This window comes from Genypterus blacodes, unplaced genomic scaffold (genome assembly GCF_046128005.1).
Source record: "Genypterus blacodes isolate CSIRO-AG114 ecotype Tasmania unplaced genomic scaffold, CSIRO-AGI_Gbla_v1 ptg000158l_1, whole genome shotgun sequence".
NCBI classification, from domain to species: Eukaryota; Metazoa; Chordata; class Actinopteri; order Ophidiiformes; family Ophidiidae; genus Genypterus; species Genypterus blacodes.
Window position 1 is genome coordinate 1,456,922 of NW_027466959.1, and position 17,212 is coordinate 1,474,133.

Here is a 17,212-nt window from a genome sequence, read left to right on the forward strand (position 1 = left end):
GCAAAAAAAGCGTCTGTGCGGCTGATGGTTGTGTGTGTGTGTGTGTGTGTGTGTGTGTGTGTGTGTGTGTGTGTGTGTGTGTGTGTGTGTGTCAGCGTTCACCTGAAGCAGTCAGCAGTGTTTACTGAGCGGCATGGCTGTCTGTAGCTCTGCCAGCAGGGCCCTGTGTGTCTGTGTGTGTGTGTGTGGGCGCAAGTGTTATCAGGTGAGTCCAGGGTTCAGTGTGAGTTTAACTAGGCGGAAAGACACAGTGAGAGTTTTCAAACGTCCATCTTAAAGGAACTCACATGTTTCTGCTGGAGCCTTTACATTTCACAGAAAGCAGCTTTTAAATGTTTGTCTCCTCCTTTGGTCCGATCATAACACGCACACGACACTTACACTTAAAAGCACTTACAGTTAAAACGTGAGCAGGATGTATACATAGGTGGAATTGTTAGGATTCCACCACTGATTCTCTAAGGATGAGTGTCTGAGGAGAGTCCAACAAGAGAACAAAGGGATGTGGAGGTCTGACTGTGGTCATAAGGTTTAGGTGTGTGAGTCCGTTTACAGAGTGAGACAGCCCAGCACAAAGGCAAACACATAACCACAACACATTCATCCCCTCTAGGAGCCCAAACCACCATCTTCAACCGTATTCCCCCACTGAACAACGTGTTCAGAGATCACACAGACCCAAGCGCAGGCCGAGTGCATTCAGGCCACAGACGACACGGACACGCCACCGTCACACATCATACATGTACAGCACCTGGATGTGAGTCAGAGTATGAACGCCAGGCAGAGGGGGGAAGTAAGAGGAACAGCTGACTTACCCATTTCCTGGGTCGCCCGCGGGGTCTTTTCTCGCCGCCGGCCTCGGCCTTCTGTGGAGCAGACGCAGGTCAGGTTAAAGGAGCATTACACTGTTTCTGCAGATTGAAGCTTTACTGATGAACATCTGTCAAAGCACGATGGAGTTATTCATGTAAACGTGATTTCACATTTCACTCAGTCTGTCCTGATGTTCACAGAGCCCAGAGCTTTGATGTTGAACGGCTGTGATTGACAGTGTGTGTGTATCAGTAACGTGTGTGGGACTTCCCCGCTGGTCACTCACATGTCAGATTGTCTCTCACACACTAATCTCCATTACAGCGCAACAAAAGTTTGCTTGCCGAGCACAGAGTGATATTTCAGCCGTCCAGTTTTCTGCTATTCAAGTTGAAATGAGCGTCTCACTGTGGACAGACATGAGGCGGGACAAACATCTAGAGAGGGACGAAACCTCCTCCAAGATGAAAGTGAGAGGATCAGGACCGGTCCAGCCGCTCTGTGACACAGTGAGCGAGAGGAAGTGCTCAGTCACAGGCCCAGCAAGGCTACAACACATCAGACACATGTGTGAGAGCGACACCTGCTTCATTCTCAGGAGGATTTTGAAAGAGACTCCACAGTGAAATGTGTGTGAAACGGTTGCCTCTCTATTATTCTCACTAACTCTCCCATATAATACTGAAGCCAGCTGATTCAGACACACACGTTCACACAAACCAGTACAGAATGACCGACTCAGCACACAGCAACATTTATAAACAGGTTCATGCTGCAACGTGAGCTCAGCATTTACAAATTCATCAGCTCTGTGACGCTCTGTGACGCTCTGTGACGCCCTGTGACGCTCTGGTTTACACAGGCACAGAGCTTTCACATGTGCGTTAGCATGGACGTGGCCTGAGTTCCCTGCCCTTTGCGTTCTGGCTCAAACTGAAGGAATCACCTGTCTTATCCAATTCCAACAGCATGTTTGGATGTTTGCTGGGAATGTTAGCGATGCGACCCTGCAGGCTGATCTGCACCGGTCTCTGTTTCAATTATTCATTGGATAATAAGTAGCATGGCGGCTGGATGGCTCTGGTTGGCAGGGAGTCTGATGAAACCTAAGTCAGATTGCTCAGCTGCTATGAATTTTGCAGACGGTGACCAACAAAAGGCGGAGATCAGAGCTAAGCTGCTTCTGCTGCTGGGGCGTTCAGTAAACAACACCGGCTCTGCTGTCACCTTCAAACGTGCGTCTCGGTCACACGGCAGCAAGCGGAATGTCTCAACACCTTGGCTGACAGAACCAAGAGGCGCCAGAACACACAGCGAGGGGAGGAGAAGTTAGAGCAGGCGGACATCGGTGTGATTATGACCAAATCACAGCCTCGTGAAATCTGTCAGTGTCAACGTCACAAATCTGACAAACTGACGGCTCAGATCTCCTCATTCGCTTGAAAACCAACCAGATTATAGATTGTGATGCGGTGAGGAGAGATCTGTGTCGTCTGGTTGCTCAGGTTACGGCGCCTTAAACCTCTGAGCCTGACTCAGGTTGTACACATAACTTAACCCTTTGGTTACTGAGGTAGAATACGTGAGCCTGGTGATCTTTGTTACTGAGGTTACTTGGGTTTTATGCCACCATGCCTGCTTACTGGGGTTTGAGCCGCCAAGTTTGTTTCTGACCCTCCTCCTCAACATTTCCTATCATTTCCAATACCTCTTACAGCTTGTAAACCTCTTTGTAGATGCTTTAAATGATTTTCAGGCACATCCAGTTGTAATTCTGTGTGGCTCAACAATATGATGTGATTTCACACAGCAGTTTGGAACCAGACACACACACACACACACACACACACACACACACACATGCTGGAGCAACAGATCTGAGCTCTGTAGTGAGGAAGGAATGAACAGAAGATTCCCGTTTCCTGCTCTGATTTAAAGGATGCCGACTCCACAGTTTAACAAAGAGACGTTCCTCTCACAGCTCACAGGTAACAGACGACTTCTGACTTTTCTGTGATTCTGCAACCTTTACTGTTGTGCAGTGGCGTGAAGAGAACGAACGTGACCGCTGATGATCAATGAATCCCAATCAAACGGCTGCTGACGATTCTTTTCATACACAACAAGGAGAAAGTGCACTCGGACAGTTTCTAATTTCATGAATAAAATACAGTTTCTGCAATATTCTGAGCAGATATCAGTTTGGTATGAAATATTGAACTGTGTGTGTGTGTGTGTGTGTGTGAGCAAGCATGAAATTCAGCATGTAAAATATGTTTTCCTGGTTCAGGACTGAATACTGCCCCCTGCTGCCTGCTGACCATGGACATGCTGCAGTTCCATGTCTGAGAGGTGAAATACATGCACACACTCATCCATCCTGCACATCACACACCTGCGAGGAGCTTAAAGTCCTCAGGCCAGTCTGAAGTCTGAATCCTTGATGAGTAATTCTGCATTACGACATACAATCAAACATACACATGTACCTGATACACATGTTTGTGATTGTGACGTCATTTTATAAGAGATCGTGGTCCGACTCGTGCTTCTACAGGATAACCAATCTGTGTGCCCTAATCCAGGTCTCTGTTTAAGATCCTGCATGTTTAATGAGGCTTTAATGGTCTGAAAGACAAAACCCTGATCAATTAATCATCCCAGTGTTTGTCTGTCTGAGCTTCTCTCTGACCCAAAACCATCAAACACACACACACACACTTTATCACCTGCTGATACAAAGAGCATGAGGGTGGTCCCAGGTCAGCACTCCTCTTTACCTCTGATTGAAGGTTACATACGTTTGAGTAACCGACCTTCTGTCGGCTCATTTACACAGCATAGGAACAGTTAGATTAGGAAACTGTTCAAACTACATGACTGAGCAGAGAAAGGAGCTCACAAACTACAACTTTCAACAAGTAGGAACCACAAAAGTCATCATTCAAGTGAAGAGTTCATTTGCAAACACAGATCAACTGTTTTCCTAACATTTAAAGTCATTTATTCTGGATAATATCAAACAAACTGTGTGTTATCTGTGTTTTGATTATGGCTTAATACTATAAACATGCATTTCTTTACTGCTGTGAATGCCTGAGCTCTGATTGGCTGTTAGCAGTGCTCATCTCAAATTTCAATCTGTCCGGAATATGTGTTTGATATAGAACTACAAGTCTGGAACACGAGGAGATAATCGTTCCACCTCTACACGTGTGCCCGACCCCATCCAGTCAGCTGACTCAAAATGATCCCTGCACAATTGATTACGTTTAAGTAAACATTGAAGTTTTGCCACAAGAAGCTGAGATCTTTTGCAACTTTCCCTCCTCTACCTGGTGCATTCAGTCAACCAGCCTACGGAGCCTGGTTCACCTAAAGCACATGGATACGGCACAGGAGCACAGTTCAGCCAAAAATGTAGTCCACGAGTCAGGGGAGTGTGAAACTAGGTCACTGACATTGTTTTTGCGTAAGTTGGAGCATTCTGGAGATATTTGACGTTGACTTACCAGGTCCATAGATCTCTGAATGGATCCTGAGGGAACCCTGGGCTAAACTTGTTGAAAAGCCTCTAAAAGCTACGCTACACTAAGCTAAAGTTACAGTAAAGAAACCTTAACTGTTGCCTCTAAGGTTGTTTTCCTTTGACATTTACCATGAAGGACTCATGACGTCTGCACGTTTAACATGAAGGAGCTGAGAGAAAGTTGTGGAGCACACAGTTCTTCTATTCTGGAACCCACGAGATACGTTTAGCTTTGATTGTGGAGTTCATAACCTTTGTCCTTGTGGTGTTGAAGTGACAGCACAGACCCATAAGAGTTCCATTTAAAGGCCAACACAAATGTAGATAAACACCAAATATCTCCACCACGCTGCCAGTTAGAAGGAAGTGACCCAGTTCAGACCTGAATGACCTGAAAACAACATTTTAAAATAATAAAATGGTATTGTATAACATGTTTGATTGTCCTGAAGCTGAGGGAAGTGAACACAAACCTCACTTTGCTCTAATCTAACATCCTAATATCATATCTAAACAAAGAGAATCAACTGAAGTACAGTCAAGGTGAACTGTAGAACAGGATGTGTGTCAGAGGTCACAGGAGTGATTGATAGTGGGAGGGGAAGTGAACTTTGAAAGCGTGTATGTTAAAGGTGCTCGCTGAAGCCGAGCTCCTTTCATCTTGAGAGATTGATACGCTCAGTGTTTATCATAAGCACGCCAGATGAGATGAGACTGGATTACAGCCGGAGCAGAGTGGTTCACTTTTCAAAAGAAGCGTGGGGAATGTTTACAGTGGTCGGCGGTGGCAGGGAGCACTAAGGCTGCTGTCACCAGGGCGCTAACATGGCTTCATCTGGCTAATGAATGAAGACGCGGCCGCTCATATCTGCAGTATCACAACCCAAACACAACGCAGAAAAGAAAGAAAGAAACGCCAAAACCTTTCTCTACATCAGGGCCCGAGTTGTAGTCTTCTCTCATTCATCAACTCTTTGTCTCTCTCTCTCTCTCTGCTTCATGTTTCTATCTGAGCCTCAGCAGCTTACAAGCAGCAGCACGTTTGCTCTGCAGCTTCATGTGTGTGTGTATGTGTGTGTGCAGTCATCTCACAGTCTGAGCGCAGAGTCAGACATTTAGTAACAATTATACAACACTACAAACCTCATTCATGTCTATTGTACATGTGTGCAACATTGCAAGAAGCTGTCAGAGCTTCTAACGCGTTACTGCTGCAGCTCATGAAGAAGGAGTCTGCCTAAAGTTAAAGGACCCAAACACACATGATCACAACCCTCTGTATGCTGCAGGACCTTCTGCTTTATGAAGATGATGGATCCAGAGAGAGGCTCTGGATTGGAGCTAAAGAATTGGGCCATCATTTGCAAATAATTTGCTTATTTACTGTGTCGAAGAACCCATTTAACAAAGAGCACGCGACTATTAATGAATTTTAAACGCTTCCAGTCTGAACAACTTCTAACCTCCAGCCTGCTGAGCTCAACCAGCAGTGAGGAGAAGTGTATCAGTGCAGCCTGTCACTCAAACAACACACTTACTGTCCATTTAACTTCATTTGCATTCTGTCAACGCCCAACTTAAACAGCTACAGTACTTGTTTAACTTGCAAACATAAAGCAAAAATATGTGTCATTCAAATGTTTACTGTTACTATGGAGATAAGATGAAAGATAGACTTAGAATACACAAACACACACAAACACAACGCCACTGCAGTGATTCCAACGTTCAAAACAGCACACAGAGCGTTTAAAGAGCTGCACTGCTGTCCAAACTGAACCCTGGTTTGTTTTATCGTCTGTGTTAATGCACTTATTCGCACAATAACTTCATCTGAGACCAAACTGTATGTTATTGTAGGATTCATACTAAACTCAGACACTTGTTGCACAGAATTAGTAGTGTGTGTGTGTGTGTGTGTGTGTGTGTGTGTGTGTGTGTGTGTGTGTGTGTAACAGGTGCTCCAGCTCCTCACCTTCTGTGCTGCCTTGGAAGGGCCCTTGTTCTTACTTCCTTTGGGGCGGCCCCTTGGTCGCTTGGGGACAGGCTCGCCGCTGGGCTCCTGGAAAAGTTTGTGTGTGGGGGTGAACATTACATGGGTGTTGAGGACGGGACACAAAGCTTTAGACAACACACACACACACACACACACACACACACTCCGGCTCTAACCCTGTCTGAGGAAACTGGGTCCCTTTCAACAATGTGCTCATTTACTGGTGGTCTCCCATTTGCTTTATGAGTCAAGACCAAAAGAGGGACAAAGGTTGTGTGTGTGCGTGTGTGTGTGCGTGTGTGAGGGAGTTTGACTCATTATTCAGTTGGAGTTGTGGGCTCATATATTACACACTGAATATTCTGTGCCTCCACTATTTATCTGTATTCATTATTTTTGCTTTATAAATATTCATCATATTCTCATAAAGCTTCTTTACTTTGCTTTTCTGATTTATTCTCCGACTGCAGAATTCAATTTCTTGCACATAGCAATAATTCTTCAACACATTATTGTTAAAATCGATTTTTAGAGTTAAAGTAGTACTAACTGTAATAACTTATAATATAATAGTGTGAATCAGCTTTATTTATTTTTCTCCTTGAGTTTTTAAAATGGTTTTCATCAGTGTGTATCAGTGTGTGGTCTCGTGTCTGCGTTAGGGGGCCTGTTCATGTTTGTGGTACTGTCCATATAAGTCAGATAAATACTTCTATCTTGACTGATGAATTTGTGTGAAATATTCACCAGAAAGTGATCAACCACACACACACACACACACACACACACTGTGCCTCCTCAGGTGATTCCCACATTCACGTCCAAACTCACAGCAAAGCAACACCACACTCGCCTCAATTCTGTTCAAATACATCAATGTTTGATTTGTTTACGTGGATAACGGAACGTTTTCACGCTCGGTTGTGTGCGTGGACACGAGCAGAGTGAGAAGTTAAAGAGGAAGGCAGCAGGTTGTGGATGTCAACAGGCGCATAAAGATGAAAATGGTGTAAAGTGTAAGAGGGAGCAGCAGCAGCAGCGTGTGTGTGTGTGTGTGTGTGTGTGTGTGTGTGTGTGTCTGCTGAAGGCTCCACATTCCTTCTGTTCACTCCACAAACCGAGCCACCGGGCCACACTCACTTTTGGGGGCTTCCTCGGTCTCCCCGGCCTCCTCTTCGGCGGCTCCGGCTCCGGGGCCCCTGCGGGCTCCTGAGAGCCGGAGCTCTCCCCTGCCTCGTCCCCGCGTCCGCTCATGGTTCCCGGCGCGTCGGCTCCTCCGTTCTCCCGGCGGACACAAAACACAAGAGACTGGAAGAATAGTAAGAAAAGGGCGCTGCGGTGGTCTTCAAAAGCGCTCCAGGTGTCCTCAAGTGCCGGGGCCGAGATTTTATAGCCGCCGAGAGAAGCCGGAGAGCGGCTGCAAGTTTGAGCTCTTCCTCCGCGAGCTGCAACACACGACACCGGGAACGGCGGAGCTCCGCACGCCGAACAGCTGCGACTCAAACTCGGCTACAGCTCAACAGCACAGCGCGGGACCGGGCGGGACCGGGCAGGAGTGAGGCGGGACTGCGGCGCGGCTCGGCTCGGCTAGGAAGTGTGGGCATAATAAGAACATCCACAAGCTCCAAAAACAAAAAAACACTCAATGAGGATGAGGTAAAAAAAAAAAAAAAAAAAAAAAAAAAAACAAGGAAAGGAAAGGAAAGGAACTCACAGGTTTCTCTCCCGTGGGTGAGTGCGTGGGTGGGTGGGTGGGGTGCGGGGGTCGTGGTGGGGGGTGGCGGCTGGACGGGGGCCAGAGAAAACAGAGCGCCGAGCCGGGGCCCCGCCTGAGGGCCACACAGGCACCGCCCGCACGCTTTTATGAATCAAACTCACATTTTCACACGTTTCAATGGAATCACAGTTCAGCAGAATGTGACGTCTCTGCTCGCTGTCACAGGAAAACAGAAAGGAAACTAAAGGCTTCAAAACCTTTTCTCATGGATCATTAAGAGTAATAATAATAGCGATAATAATACATTAAATGCGCTTTTTTGAGAATAAAATAATATAAAAAGAAGAGGTCATAACTAAATTTGAAATTGTACTGATAAACACTATGAATGTACAAATATGTATCAAGTAAAATAGTGTAATTGTGTACCAAATATGTATATACAACAAACGTACAGTGTGACTGAAATACATACATAACATACATACATTACAATACATACTTCACTGTTTAAGCAGTGAATATCAATGTGGAATATGATTTTGAATTTCATCTTATTTGCACCAATGGAGAAGTGGAAAAAAGCAGAGGACCCAGACACTCAGAGTGCGGCGGCCCCACAGGACAGAGGCATGGTCAGTAGGTTAGTAGAAGCACCGGCTAGACGAGAGCACCAAACTATATGAGACAGTGAGACAGTGGAGAAGGAGAGAATATTAAGAGAAAGAGAGAATCAGCTGCTAGACTTAACTCTAAGTCATTTCACAGAGCTCACATTCCATTCCAAGAGAAATGTGAATTTTAAACGTCAAATGTAGCGACACAGTTCTGTTTTCCTGCTTCTAAACTTAAAAATAAGTTAGCAAAGTGAAGCCAAAAAATTATTTGAATCAAAACAGGTCAAAATCCATGCTGTGTAAAGTGCATTCTGCCATATCATAATAAATGAGGTTGAGAGTTTCAGCAGCAGCAGTGACAGAGGTGAAGGTGTTATTTAGTGTCAAAGCGGCCTGGACTGTGTTGAGGAGTCGCACGTTTCTCCCTGCAGAGCTGCTCCTGTTGAAGCAGCAGCAGCAGCAGCGTGAAGCTTTGAAGCACTCTGCCGTGGACGTGGAGTGAGATCAATTACACAAGAACAACAGACACAAGGAATAAAGTGCTTTATGTGGAGGCCCTTTCCCACGATCCTGCAGCCCGCTCTCCATGCATTCGCCGTCTGATTCTGGCCAAAGCAAGAAGGAGCTTAATGCCCACTGAATACTACCCACATTCTGGGCTTTGTGTGGAAACTACTAACAGAAGAGAATTACTAAGAGAAATATCAGCAAAATGCTCATCCTGTTGCTAAAATCCAGGTTTTCACGACTTCACATGTCCGCTGTGTTCCTGAAGAGCAAGTCCATTAAGTGAGAAAGAGAGAGTGTGATTAATTCCTGGCTGGAATTCAGTTCATTCATAAAAAAAAGTGACCCTCAGACCCCCAAAGAAGGGGTTTCTGTGCAAACCCCGCCCCCACAGACAGAGCGGCGTCAGAATCAAACCAATACAATCAATGGGTGCACAGATCCATTACCTTACTGGGTGCTTTCATGCTCACGCTGCTGCTGGGGGTTCAGCTGTGTGTGAGGCACAATGAACATAGGGAATAGTTATTTAGTTGTTTTTTTTTAAGTTAAGTTTATTTAGTTTAATTCATGTTTAAGGATGGAACATTCCAAAATAGCAATGGCTTCAAAGTGAATATACAACAGAATTTCTCTCTTTTATTTTTCAGAATTAATCTTAAATGCTTGATTAAGGCAAATGAAATAAGTAAAAAAAAAAATTAGACTCCATACCACTCCATCAAACAAATATTCAATTTTTAATGCATAATTTTTTTTAGTGACATAGAATTTTGCCTCATATTTGAGTTATTTGCAAACGTTGGGAATATATTTAAAGTAATATTCTTTAGCATTTAACTATGTCTTTGCATAGATGGAAGGTCCAGCAAGTCTGACCGAGTCTACGCTGTAAACTGCCACATTCCTTTTCATAAATCATTCCATCTCATGTTCAGACTTTAAGGATTCCAGAGATTTTTCTCATTTTTGAAGTTTACATTCCCCCATAGATATGCTTTTATCTGAGCGGTTGGGAACACACACTCGTTGGGAGCATATAGTAAGTGCATTCCAGAAGACCTGGTTGGTGTAAAAGGCAGATTAGTCTTTTCTGTGCGGCGCTTTGGGTGAAAGAGAAGCAGGAATTGTCTGAAGCACACAGAGATCAGAGTCTGACCACAGCCCCTTTACCGCCCAATGTCACTTTTAACTGTTTCTCCCCACAGACGTCCCTCCACTGCTCTGTCAAAGCAGCAGCACATATGTGATGCATTTATGCTGTACGGCGGTGAGAGGCCTGCTGCCAAACACATCAGACTGTTTAAGAATTTCTATTTCTATCCACTCTCAGATTACAATATTTTCCAACAGATTTCCAGGGCATTGCACCACAGCGGTGTCCTTAAGACAATTAAAGATGGCAGGAATAGTTTGTCTCTCGCCGTGCTTCACTCTTTCCTGGACACTTTCACCTCCTCCAGACTGTGTGTGGCTTTACATAGCTGTCTGCGTGCTCATCTCTGCTCCTCACACAGGAAATGAACCCATCATTGTAACAGAGAGAGAGAGAGAGAGTGAGTGTGTGCGGGGGGGGGGGGGGGAGCGAGAGAGAGAGAGACTGTGATTGTCTTGTGAACTTGAGTCTATTAATAGTCTCTGGGGTTTTAAATTGCATTGACTCCTGCTGTAAATAGAGTCATGCTGCTGTGAAGTTACACTGGATCCAACATGTTAACTTTGCTTCACCTCGGATCAAAACTAGAAGGCTCATCGGGGGCCCTGCCGTGTTATTCGAGAGCTTTCAACAGTGGGTGACCCAGGTGCATGTGATAGCCATAAAACTGTTGGCAAACGGAAAAGATAAGCTGCGAGATAACTCAATCACAAGCTCCCCTCCCCCCACCCTCTGCTGTCTCTCACACACACACACCGCCCAAGAATCCCTCAGCTCCAGTGCAGGGTCTGGATTTCCCAGCCTGGAGGAGCACAGGGGCACAGGTGAAGGCAGGTCTCATTCCCAGGACCCTGCTGACCCGCCCCGGTCAGCCCGGCTCCACGCAGCCCTCTGTTTGTCCACAAACAGCCGGCCTGATATGGTCGCTGGCAGGCTGTGTGGTCCAGCCCCTCCAGGAGTCCTGATATCAGTAACAAACACACCCATCAATCTACCTGTGGGTGTCCGTGTGTGTGTGTGTGTGTGTGTGTGTGTATGGGAGAGTGAGTGAGCAGTACACTAACAGGACCTGATGGAGAAAGACTGTCAGACACATGAAGTCACATCAAGCCCAGTCAAGACGAGTTCATCCCTTTGATCGTCTCAGATAAGCAGCAGCAGGATGTTTTAATTGAAAGAGAAGAAATTAGGCGGCTTCATCAGTTAGAGAGGAATACATATCAGATCCTCTGGCTATTCTAGGGCAATTGTAGTTTCACTTTTCAAACTAATTCAACATAAGTAGTCTCACCTTTACTTGTAAATGAAGAACACTGCTTTGTCTTTGTTGTAGAAGTCCTCTTTATTTTCTGTTAGTTTTAAAAGTCTCTCTGTCTCTATAGATGGATGACAGTCGTCAGTGTTCAGTCCAATTCTGTCATGACACAATGGTTCAGGAGGCAGGTGGAGGTCAGCAGCAGGACTGATTCAGTGGACATGCTGGGTCTTCTTCTGTTGTATTGGGACGTTGTCTCTTGTCTCTTGTCTCTTGTCTCTTGTCTCTTGTCTCTTGTCTCTTGGTCTCTTGTCTCTTGGTCTCTTGTCTCTTGTCTCTTGTCTCTTGTCTCTTGTCTCTTGGTCTCTTGTCTCTTGTCTCTTGGTCTCTTGTCTGTTGTCTCTTGTCTCTTGGTCTCTTGTCTCTTGGTCTCTTGTCTCTTGGTCTCTTGTCTCTTTTCTCTTTTCTCTTTTCTCTTTTCTCTTGTCTCTTGTCTCTTGTCTCTTGTCTCTTGTCTCTTATCTCTTGTCTCTTGTCTCTTGGTCTCTTGGTCTCTTGTCTCTTGGTCTCTTGTCTCTTGGTCTCTTGTCTCTCTCTCCTGTCCATGTTATTCTATTTTGGCATCCTAACACCCGGCTGCTGTCTGGTGGCACTGACCCGACCCCAGACTGTGACCCCTGACCTCAACCAATTGCGCCGTGACCTTGGTTTTTAAAAGGGGAACAACTAAAACAACATTTTAGAATAATATCTTTTGGGGATATTGATTAAATGATGAATACTGTGTGCAGTCACAATGAGGCATGATGATGAAGATGAAAGCAGAGCAGCCGTCTCTGTGTTTACATCCTGGAGCTGAATGGAGAGGAAACCAAAGGCAGAAACCCCACTGACCTATGAACCAATGCAGTTGAACTCCAATGGTTCTGCATTGGAATCCAGTCACCACACCCACTGAGGTCAGAGGTCACATTGCAACACACAAGTCTGTCTCAGGGCTCCTGGTTCCTCTGCACCACGAGCCGGCGACTGCTCTCTCTGGTTCAAACATGCTTCTCTGTCAATGGAGCCTGAAACCGGTTGCTCACTTTTTACAATCTATTACAAATATAACACACTGGACTTTGCTGACTTTTCCTCGGCCATCTTTCCTCTGCTTACTCCCCTCCCTGGTGTGTTATTACTGGCGGGAAAGGGGCGCCCCCTGCTGGTCACCTGGATCCACAACACTTCAGAGTCACAGGCATGAATGAAAACACAAAGTACAGATGGGATGAAGTGTGAGGAGTTTACAGGAAGCCCACAAGGCCGGGATGTGATGAAGGTCAGACACCATCATTAAGATGATAATGAGGATGAAGGATTGACCAATCAGAATCCTGCATTCAGCGATCAGAGTTCTTTCTTTCTTTCTTTCTTTCTTTCTTTCTTTCTTTCTTTCTTTCGTTCTTCCTTTCTTTCTTTCTGTCTTTCTTTCTGTCTGTCTTTCTTTCTTTCTTTCTTTCTTTCTTTCTTTCTTTCTTTCTGTCTTTCTTTCTTTCTGTCTGTCTGTCTTTCTTTCTTTCTTTCTTTCTTTCTTTCTTTCTTTCTTTCTTTCTTTCTTTCTTTCTGTCTGTCTTTCTTTCTTTCTTTCTTTCTTTCTTTCTTTCTTTCTTTCTTTCTGTCTGTCTTTCTTTCTTTCTTTCTTTCTTTCTTTCTTTCTGTCTGTCTGTCTGTCTTTCTTTATTTCGTTCTTTCGTTCTTTCGTTCTTTCGTTCTTCCGTTCTTCCGTTCTTTCTTTCTTTCTTTCTTTCTTCCGTTCTTTCTTTCTTTCTTTCTTTCTTCCGTTCTTTCTTTCTTTCTTTCTTTCTTTCTTTCTTTCTTTCTTTCTTTCTTTCAACATTTACCACCATGCAAACGATGAGCAGCTGGTATTTTCTCTCCCTCTCTCTCCTCCCTCTGGTTTGTTTTCTTCACATTCTACATGCAGTAGAAGTCTCTCGAGGAAACTTTGAAGAAGCGCCTCCCTCCTGGCGCCGCCCCTCCCCGGGCCCCCATTCTATATTTTGTTGGTATGAAAGAAGAATGTCTGAGTCGTACAGGAGATGTAGCTTATGATGAGGGGAGGAAAAGATGAGTGACAGCAGCAGCTGCTAGCAGACGTGCTTGGACGTATTTGACATCAAAGGCGACAGGCGAGGTGTCTTTCTTCTCACATGTTCCAGAATGTTTCAGCCAGCGGATGTTTAAAGTTTCACTAATCCACATTAAGAGTGTTCAGGTCATTGTATCTCTCTCGTTCTCTCTCTCTCTCACACACACACACACACACACACACACACACACACACACACACACACACACACACACACACATCTATATTACTACTCATTAGAACATTCAGATTGTTCACTCAAGATGTTTACATGCACACAAAAATGTGATTAAACTCAGACTGTGGCAATAAATCACTGTCATGTAAACATCACAATTAGAGTGAAATCTGTATGAATGACTGAGAGCTTAGTGAGAGCAGCAGACCCAGACCTCAGAGTGAGGGAGTCTCTACATGCCCTCCCTCAGCTCTCTGACATGTCCTGTATATTTGGAGAACAATCTTAATCTTAACCCTGTTAATTCCATCCATGTACGGCCAGAAAAATAATGTGATTTTAAAAAGCATGTAAACATAGTGACCAGGCCAACTGCAATGAAAATCTGTTTTAAAAGTAAAAGCACAAATTAGCACAGGTTAGTAAACATGATCAAGATTGTTGGACATTAAAGTCTCAATAATCATTTCTGACCCCTGCCACACTTCTCACCTTGTGCGTTCTTGTTGTGCGTCTGAAGAGTAGTCGGTTTTGTTTTGTTCTCAAATGATCAGGTTGTCTGTTTAAGTCTTTTGTCTTTAAGACTCATCCTTGTCTTGATCGTGTGGAGGTTTAAATGTTTGGTCAAAGGTTTGTTTGAAGCTTTAGATGTCATAACTTTATCAGTGTGAATTGAGAATGTGTGTCATGTTTACGTTTCTATGGTTCAGTCAATGGGAGAAGAGGATGTGGACCACGGACCTGGAGAGTGAACACCAAATATTTTCTGCACATTTCCTAAATGTGCTGTAAATCAGAAATTCTTTGCCGTGAAATACTTTTTTTTTTTTTTTTTACAAACGTTCAAACTTCATGTTAACAATAAGGAAGTGTCTGCAGCTCCTGACAGCCTCCCCAGCCGTCCCATTGGGGGTTCACGTATCCATTTCTGTTGTGTATTTCCCCATCTCAAGGTGGAGGAATGAACTACATGACACCACTTTAACTCTGACCTGTAGATTTATAGTTAACAGATTCATTTAAGGAATGCAGATCCCAGTGTACACCGTCCCACAAACCAGCTGTTATCCCATACTATTCAAACCCAAACCCTAAAATAGCTCTTTGAAGCAGTAAGAATCATAATGTTGTCCCTTTGAACCTGTCCTCACAAAGACACACCCACACCCTCCATGTTTTATGACTCTGCCTTGGAATCCCTTTGCAGTGTGTCCCTGAAGGCCCGCTGACATGTTTGTAATCACTTTCAGGTTTGGAGAGGGCAAATGTAAATGTAAAGGCATTGATAATGTAGGAAAAAGAGGGACTTGTTAAAATGGTTGCGCAGTCCGTGAAGGTTTCCCAACATGTTAGGAATGAGGGAAAGTTTCCATGCATGTGTGAATCAATGAGCATCTCAGTGGATCGGAGGGAGGCCACTTTAGTTCCTCACTCTTGTTTTGAAGAACTCCACCTCTCCTGGCCCAGACCAACAGTAATTCAATTTATTTCCTGTTTCAGTCTCTGCCAAACACGTGAAGCTGCTGAATACATTGAAGCAGAAAAAAAAAAATGGCTGTTCTTATTTTGGCAGCGTCCACAGTGGCAGCAGGCAATAAAACGCAGGTTTGTGAGTTTTTCCTCGAAGGCAAGTGTTTTTCCAAGAGAGGAAATATTTCCAGGAAAGCTGAGATGTTCCCATTGTGCTGGAATACAAGCATTCCCTCTCTGTCTCCCTCACACAGTTTATCATAAATCAACACTCACTGTGATACAGAGGCTTGGTTGAACCTGCAGAGAGGTCTGCTCTGTTCTTCACTGAACCCTCAGTCACATTCCTGACTGCCCCAAACCTCCAGCCTGGCCCCAGAAACACACCGAGAACTCTCCCACACTCAGCCTGTCTGTCCCAGGACACGGGACCGAGCTCCTATTTTATACTGAGCTGAGTGACAGGTTGAACTGACAGGTGATTAAATTCAAGATTCAGTGTAGCAGAATTAACCCTTTCATGCATGAATTATGAAAGCCCCAGTCAGGATTTTTTTCCCAAGTGTTTTTATTTATCTTTAGGCAAAAAAAGAACACATTTTTTTTTTTTTTTTTTTTAACTCCAATTATTTAAGGAGTTACTGAAATGTCCACTTAAGTGGACATTGTGCATCTGAGGAACAGAAACAGAAAACGTGTGTATTTAACAAATCAATGAATAAAATGATAATTTTTTTTTATATAAACATTACAACATACATAAATTATAATTAATTTATTCTAATAAAATCTGAAAACATTTATTTATATCCTAAAAAGTTACTGTGGATGAAACATTTTCAAGAAGAAAAATTCTTGCATGAATTGTAGTCACTGACGCGCAATGTCCACTACAGCGGACTACACTCGAGGGGACATCGTGCATGAAAGGGTTAAAGTGATGTCATGTTTCAACGCTTTGTAGGAGTATTTGTACGTGTTGTGAACATATAGGGTTATATACTGTATGGTCCTATAATAATATCACTGAATTCATTTGTAATGTTAGAACAGTCACTTTCTAATCATATCTTCACAGTTTAGAGTCAGAATGTTGTGAAGTTTTGTTGTGCAGACTTCCCAGTTGCATCAGGAAGCTTTTAATCCTGAGTCAGGTTGTAAACATCATCTACTTACAGACACTCTCTCCTGCTAGTTTGCTTTGATTCCTTTTTTTCTTAGTTTTAACAGCATCCTCATATTTGTAGATACCATCAGACACAAATCTTCAACAAACTCATATGGTGGTAAAATATGTATAGTATTTGTTATGTATTCAGCCCCAGTTCATAAGAAAAACTATTAAACTGTCTGTCTGTCTGTCTGTCCGTCCGTCCGTCCGTCCGTCCGTCTGTCTGTCTGTCTGCCTGTCCCTCCCCTCAGGTTCATTGAGCCTCCACAGACGGTGGTTTATCTCCACCCATCCATGTTTATCTTATTTTGGGGGTGGGGGGAATGTGTGGAATGTCAGAGCCGACTCTTTGGGGCTCACAGGGTCACCGTCAGCGTCGTACCTGACAGCAGCAACACTCAGCCAGCGTCTGTACCTGCACACACACAGCTCTGATCACAGCTACTCTGTGCTTTGTAAGAGGAGGAGGAAGCGTAGCAGCAGCAGCAGCAGAAACTCACAGCTGTAGTCTTATAGAAGTAGTTGCAAAGTCCTAACAGTCAGTGTTGAGGAAGCTACTTTGGAAAGGTAGCTTTTGAAGCTTAAAGCTGAATTAAATGAGTCGCTCTCTTTCAGTATTCAGTATTCAGTATTTAGCTTCACTATAAGCATGTCCACCAAAGAAGC

At 44.2% G+C, this 17,212-nt stretch overlaps 1 protein-coding gene across 1 annotated transcript; it reads right to left on the bottom strand.

The window, feature by feature from the left end:
* Nucleotides 1-436: 436 nt before the first annotated feature.
* On the bottom strand, nt 437-7,819 carry hmga2 (high mobility group AT-hook 2). Its single transcript, XM_076167422.1, has 4 exons — nt 7,482-7,819; nt 6,321-6,407; nt 819-869; nt 437-472 (listed from the first exon to the last, which is right to left on the bottom strand). Exons 1-4 carry the CDS (start codon nt 7,593-7,595, stop codon nt 437-439), a joined length of 288 nt encoding a protein of 95 aa, XP_076023537.1. The 5' UTR covers nt 7,596-7,819.
* Nucleotides 7,820-17,212: the final 9,393 nt, after the last annotated feature.

Excerpts from the sequence above, each read along its gene's own strand:
- hmga2 (XM_076167422.1), bottom strand. The coding sequence starts at position 7,595 with ATGAGCGGACGCGGGGACGAGGCAGGGGAGAGCTCCGGCTCTCAGGAG. Across the intron at positions 870-6,320 it reads CTTCCAAGGCAGCACAGAAG|AAGGCCGAGGCCGGCGGCGA; the intron begins GTGAGGAGCTGG and ends TCTGCTCCACAG. Across the intron at positions 473-818 it reads GCGGGCGACCCAGGAAATGG|ACACTCATCCTTAGAGAATC; the intron begins GTAAGTCAGCTG and ends GACTCTCCTCAG.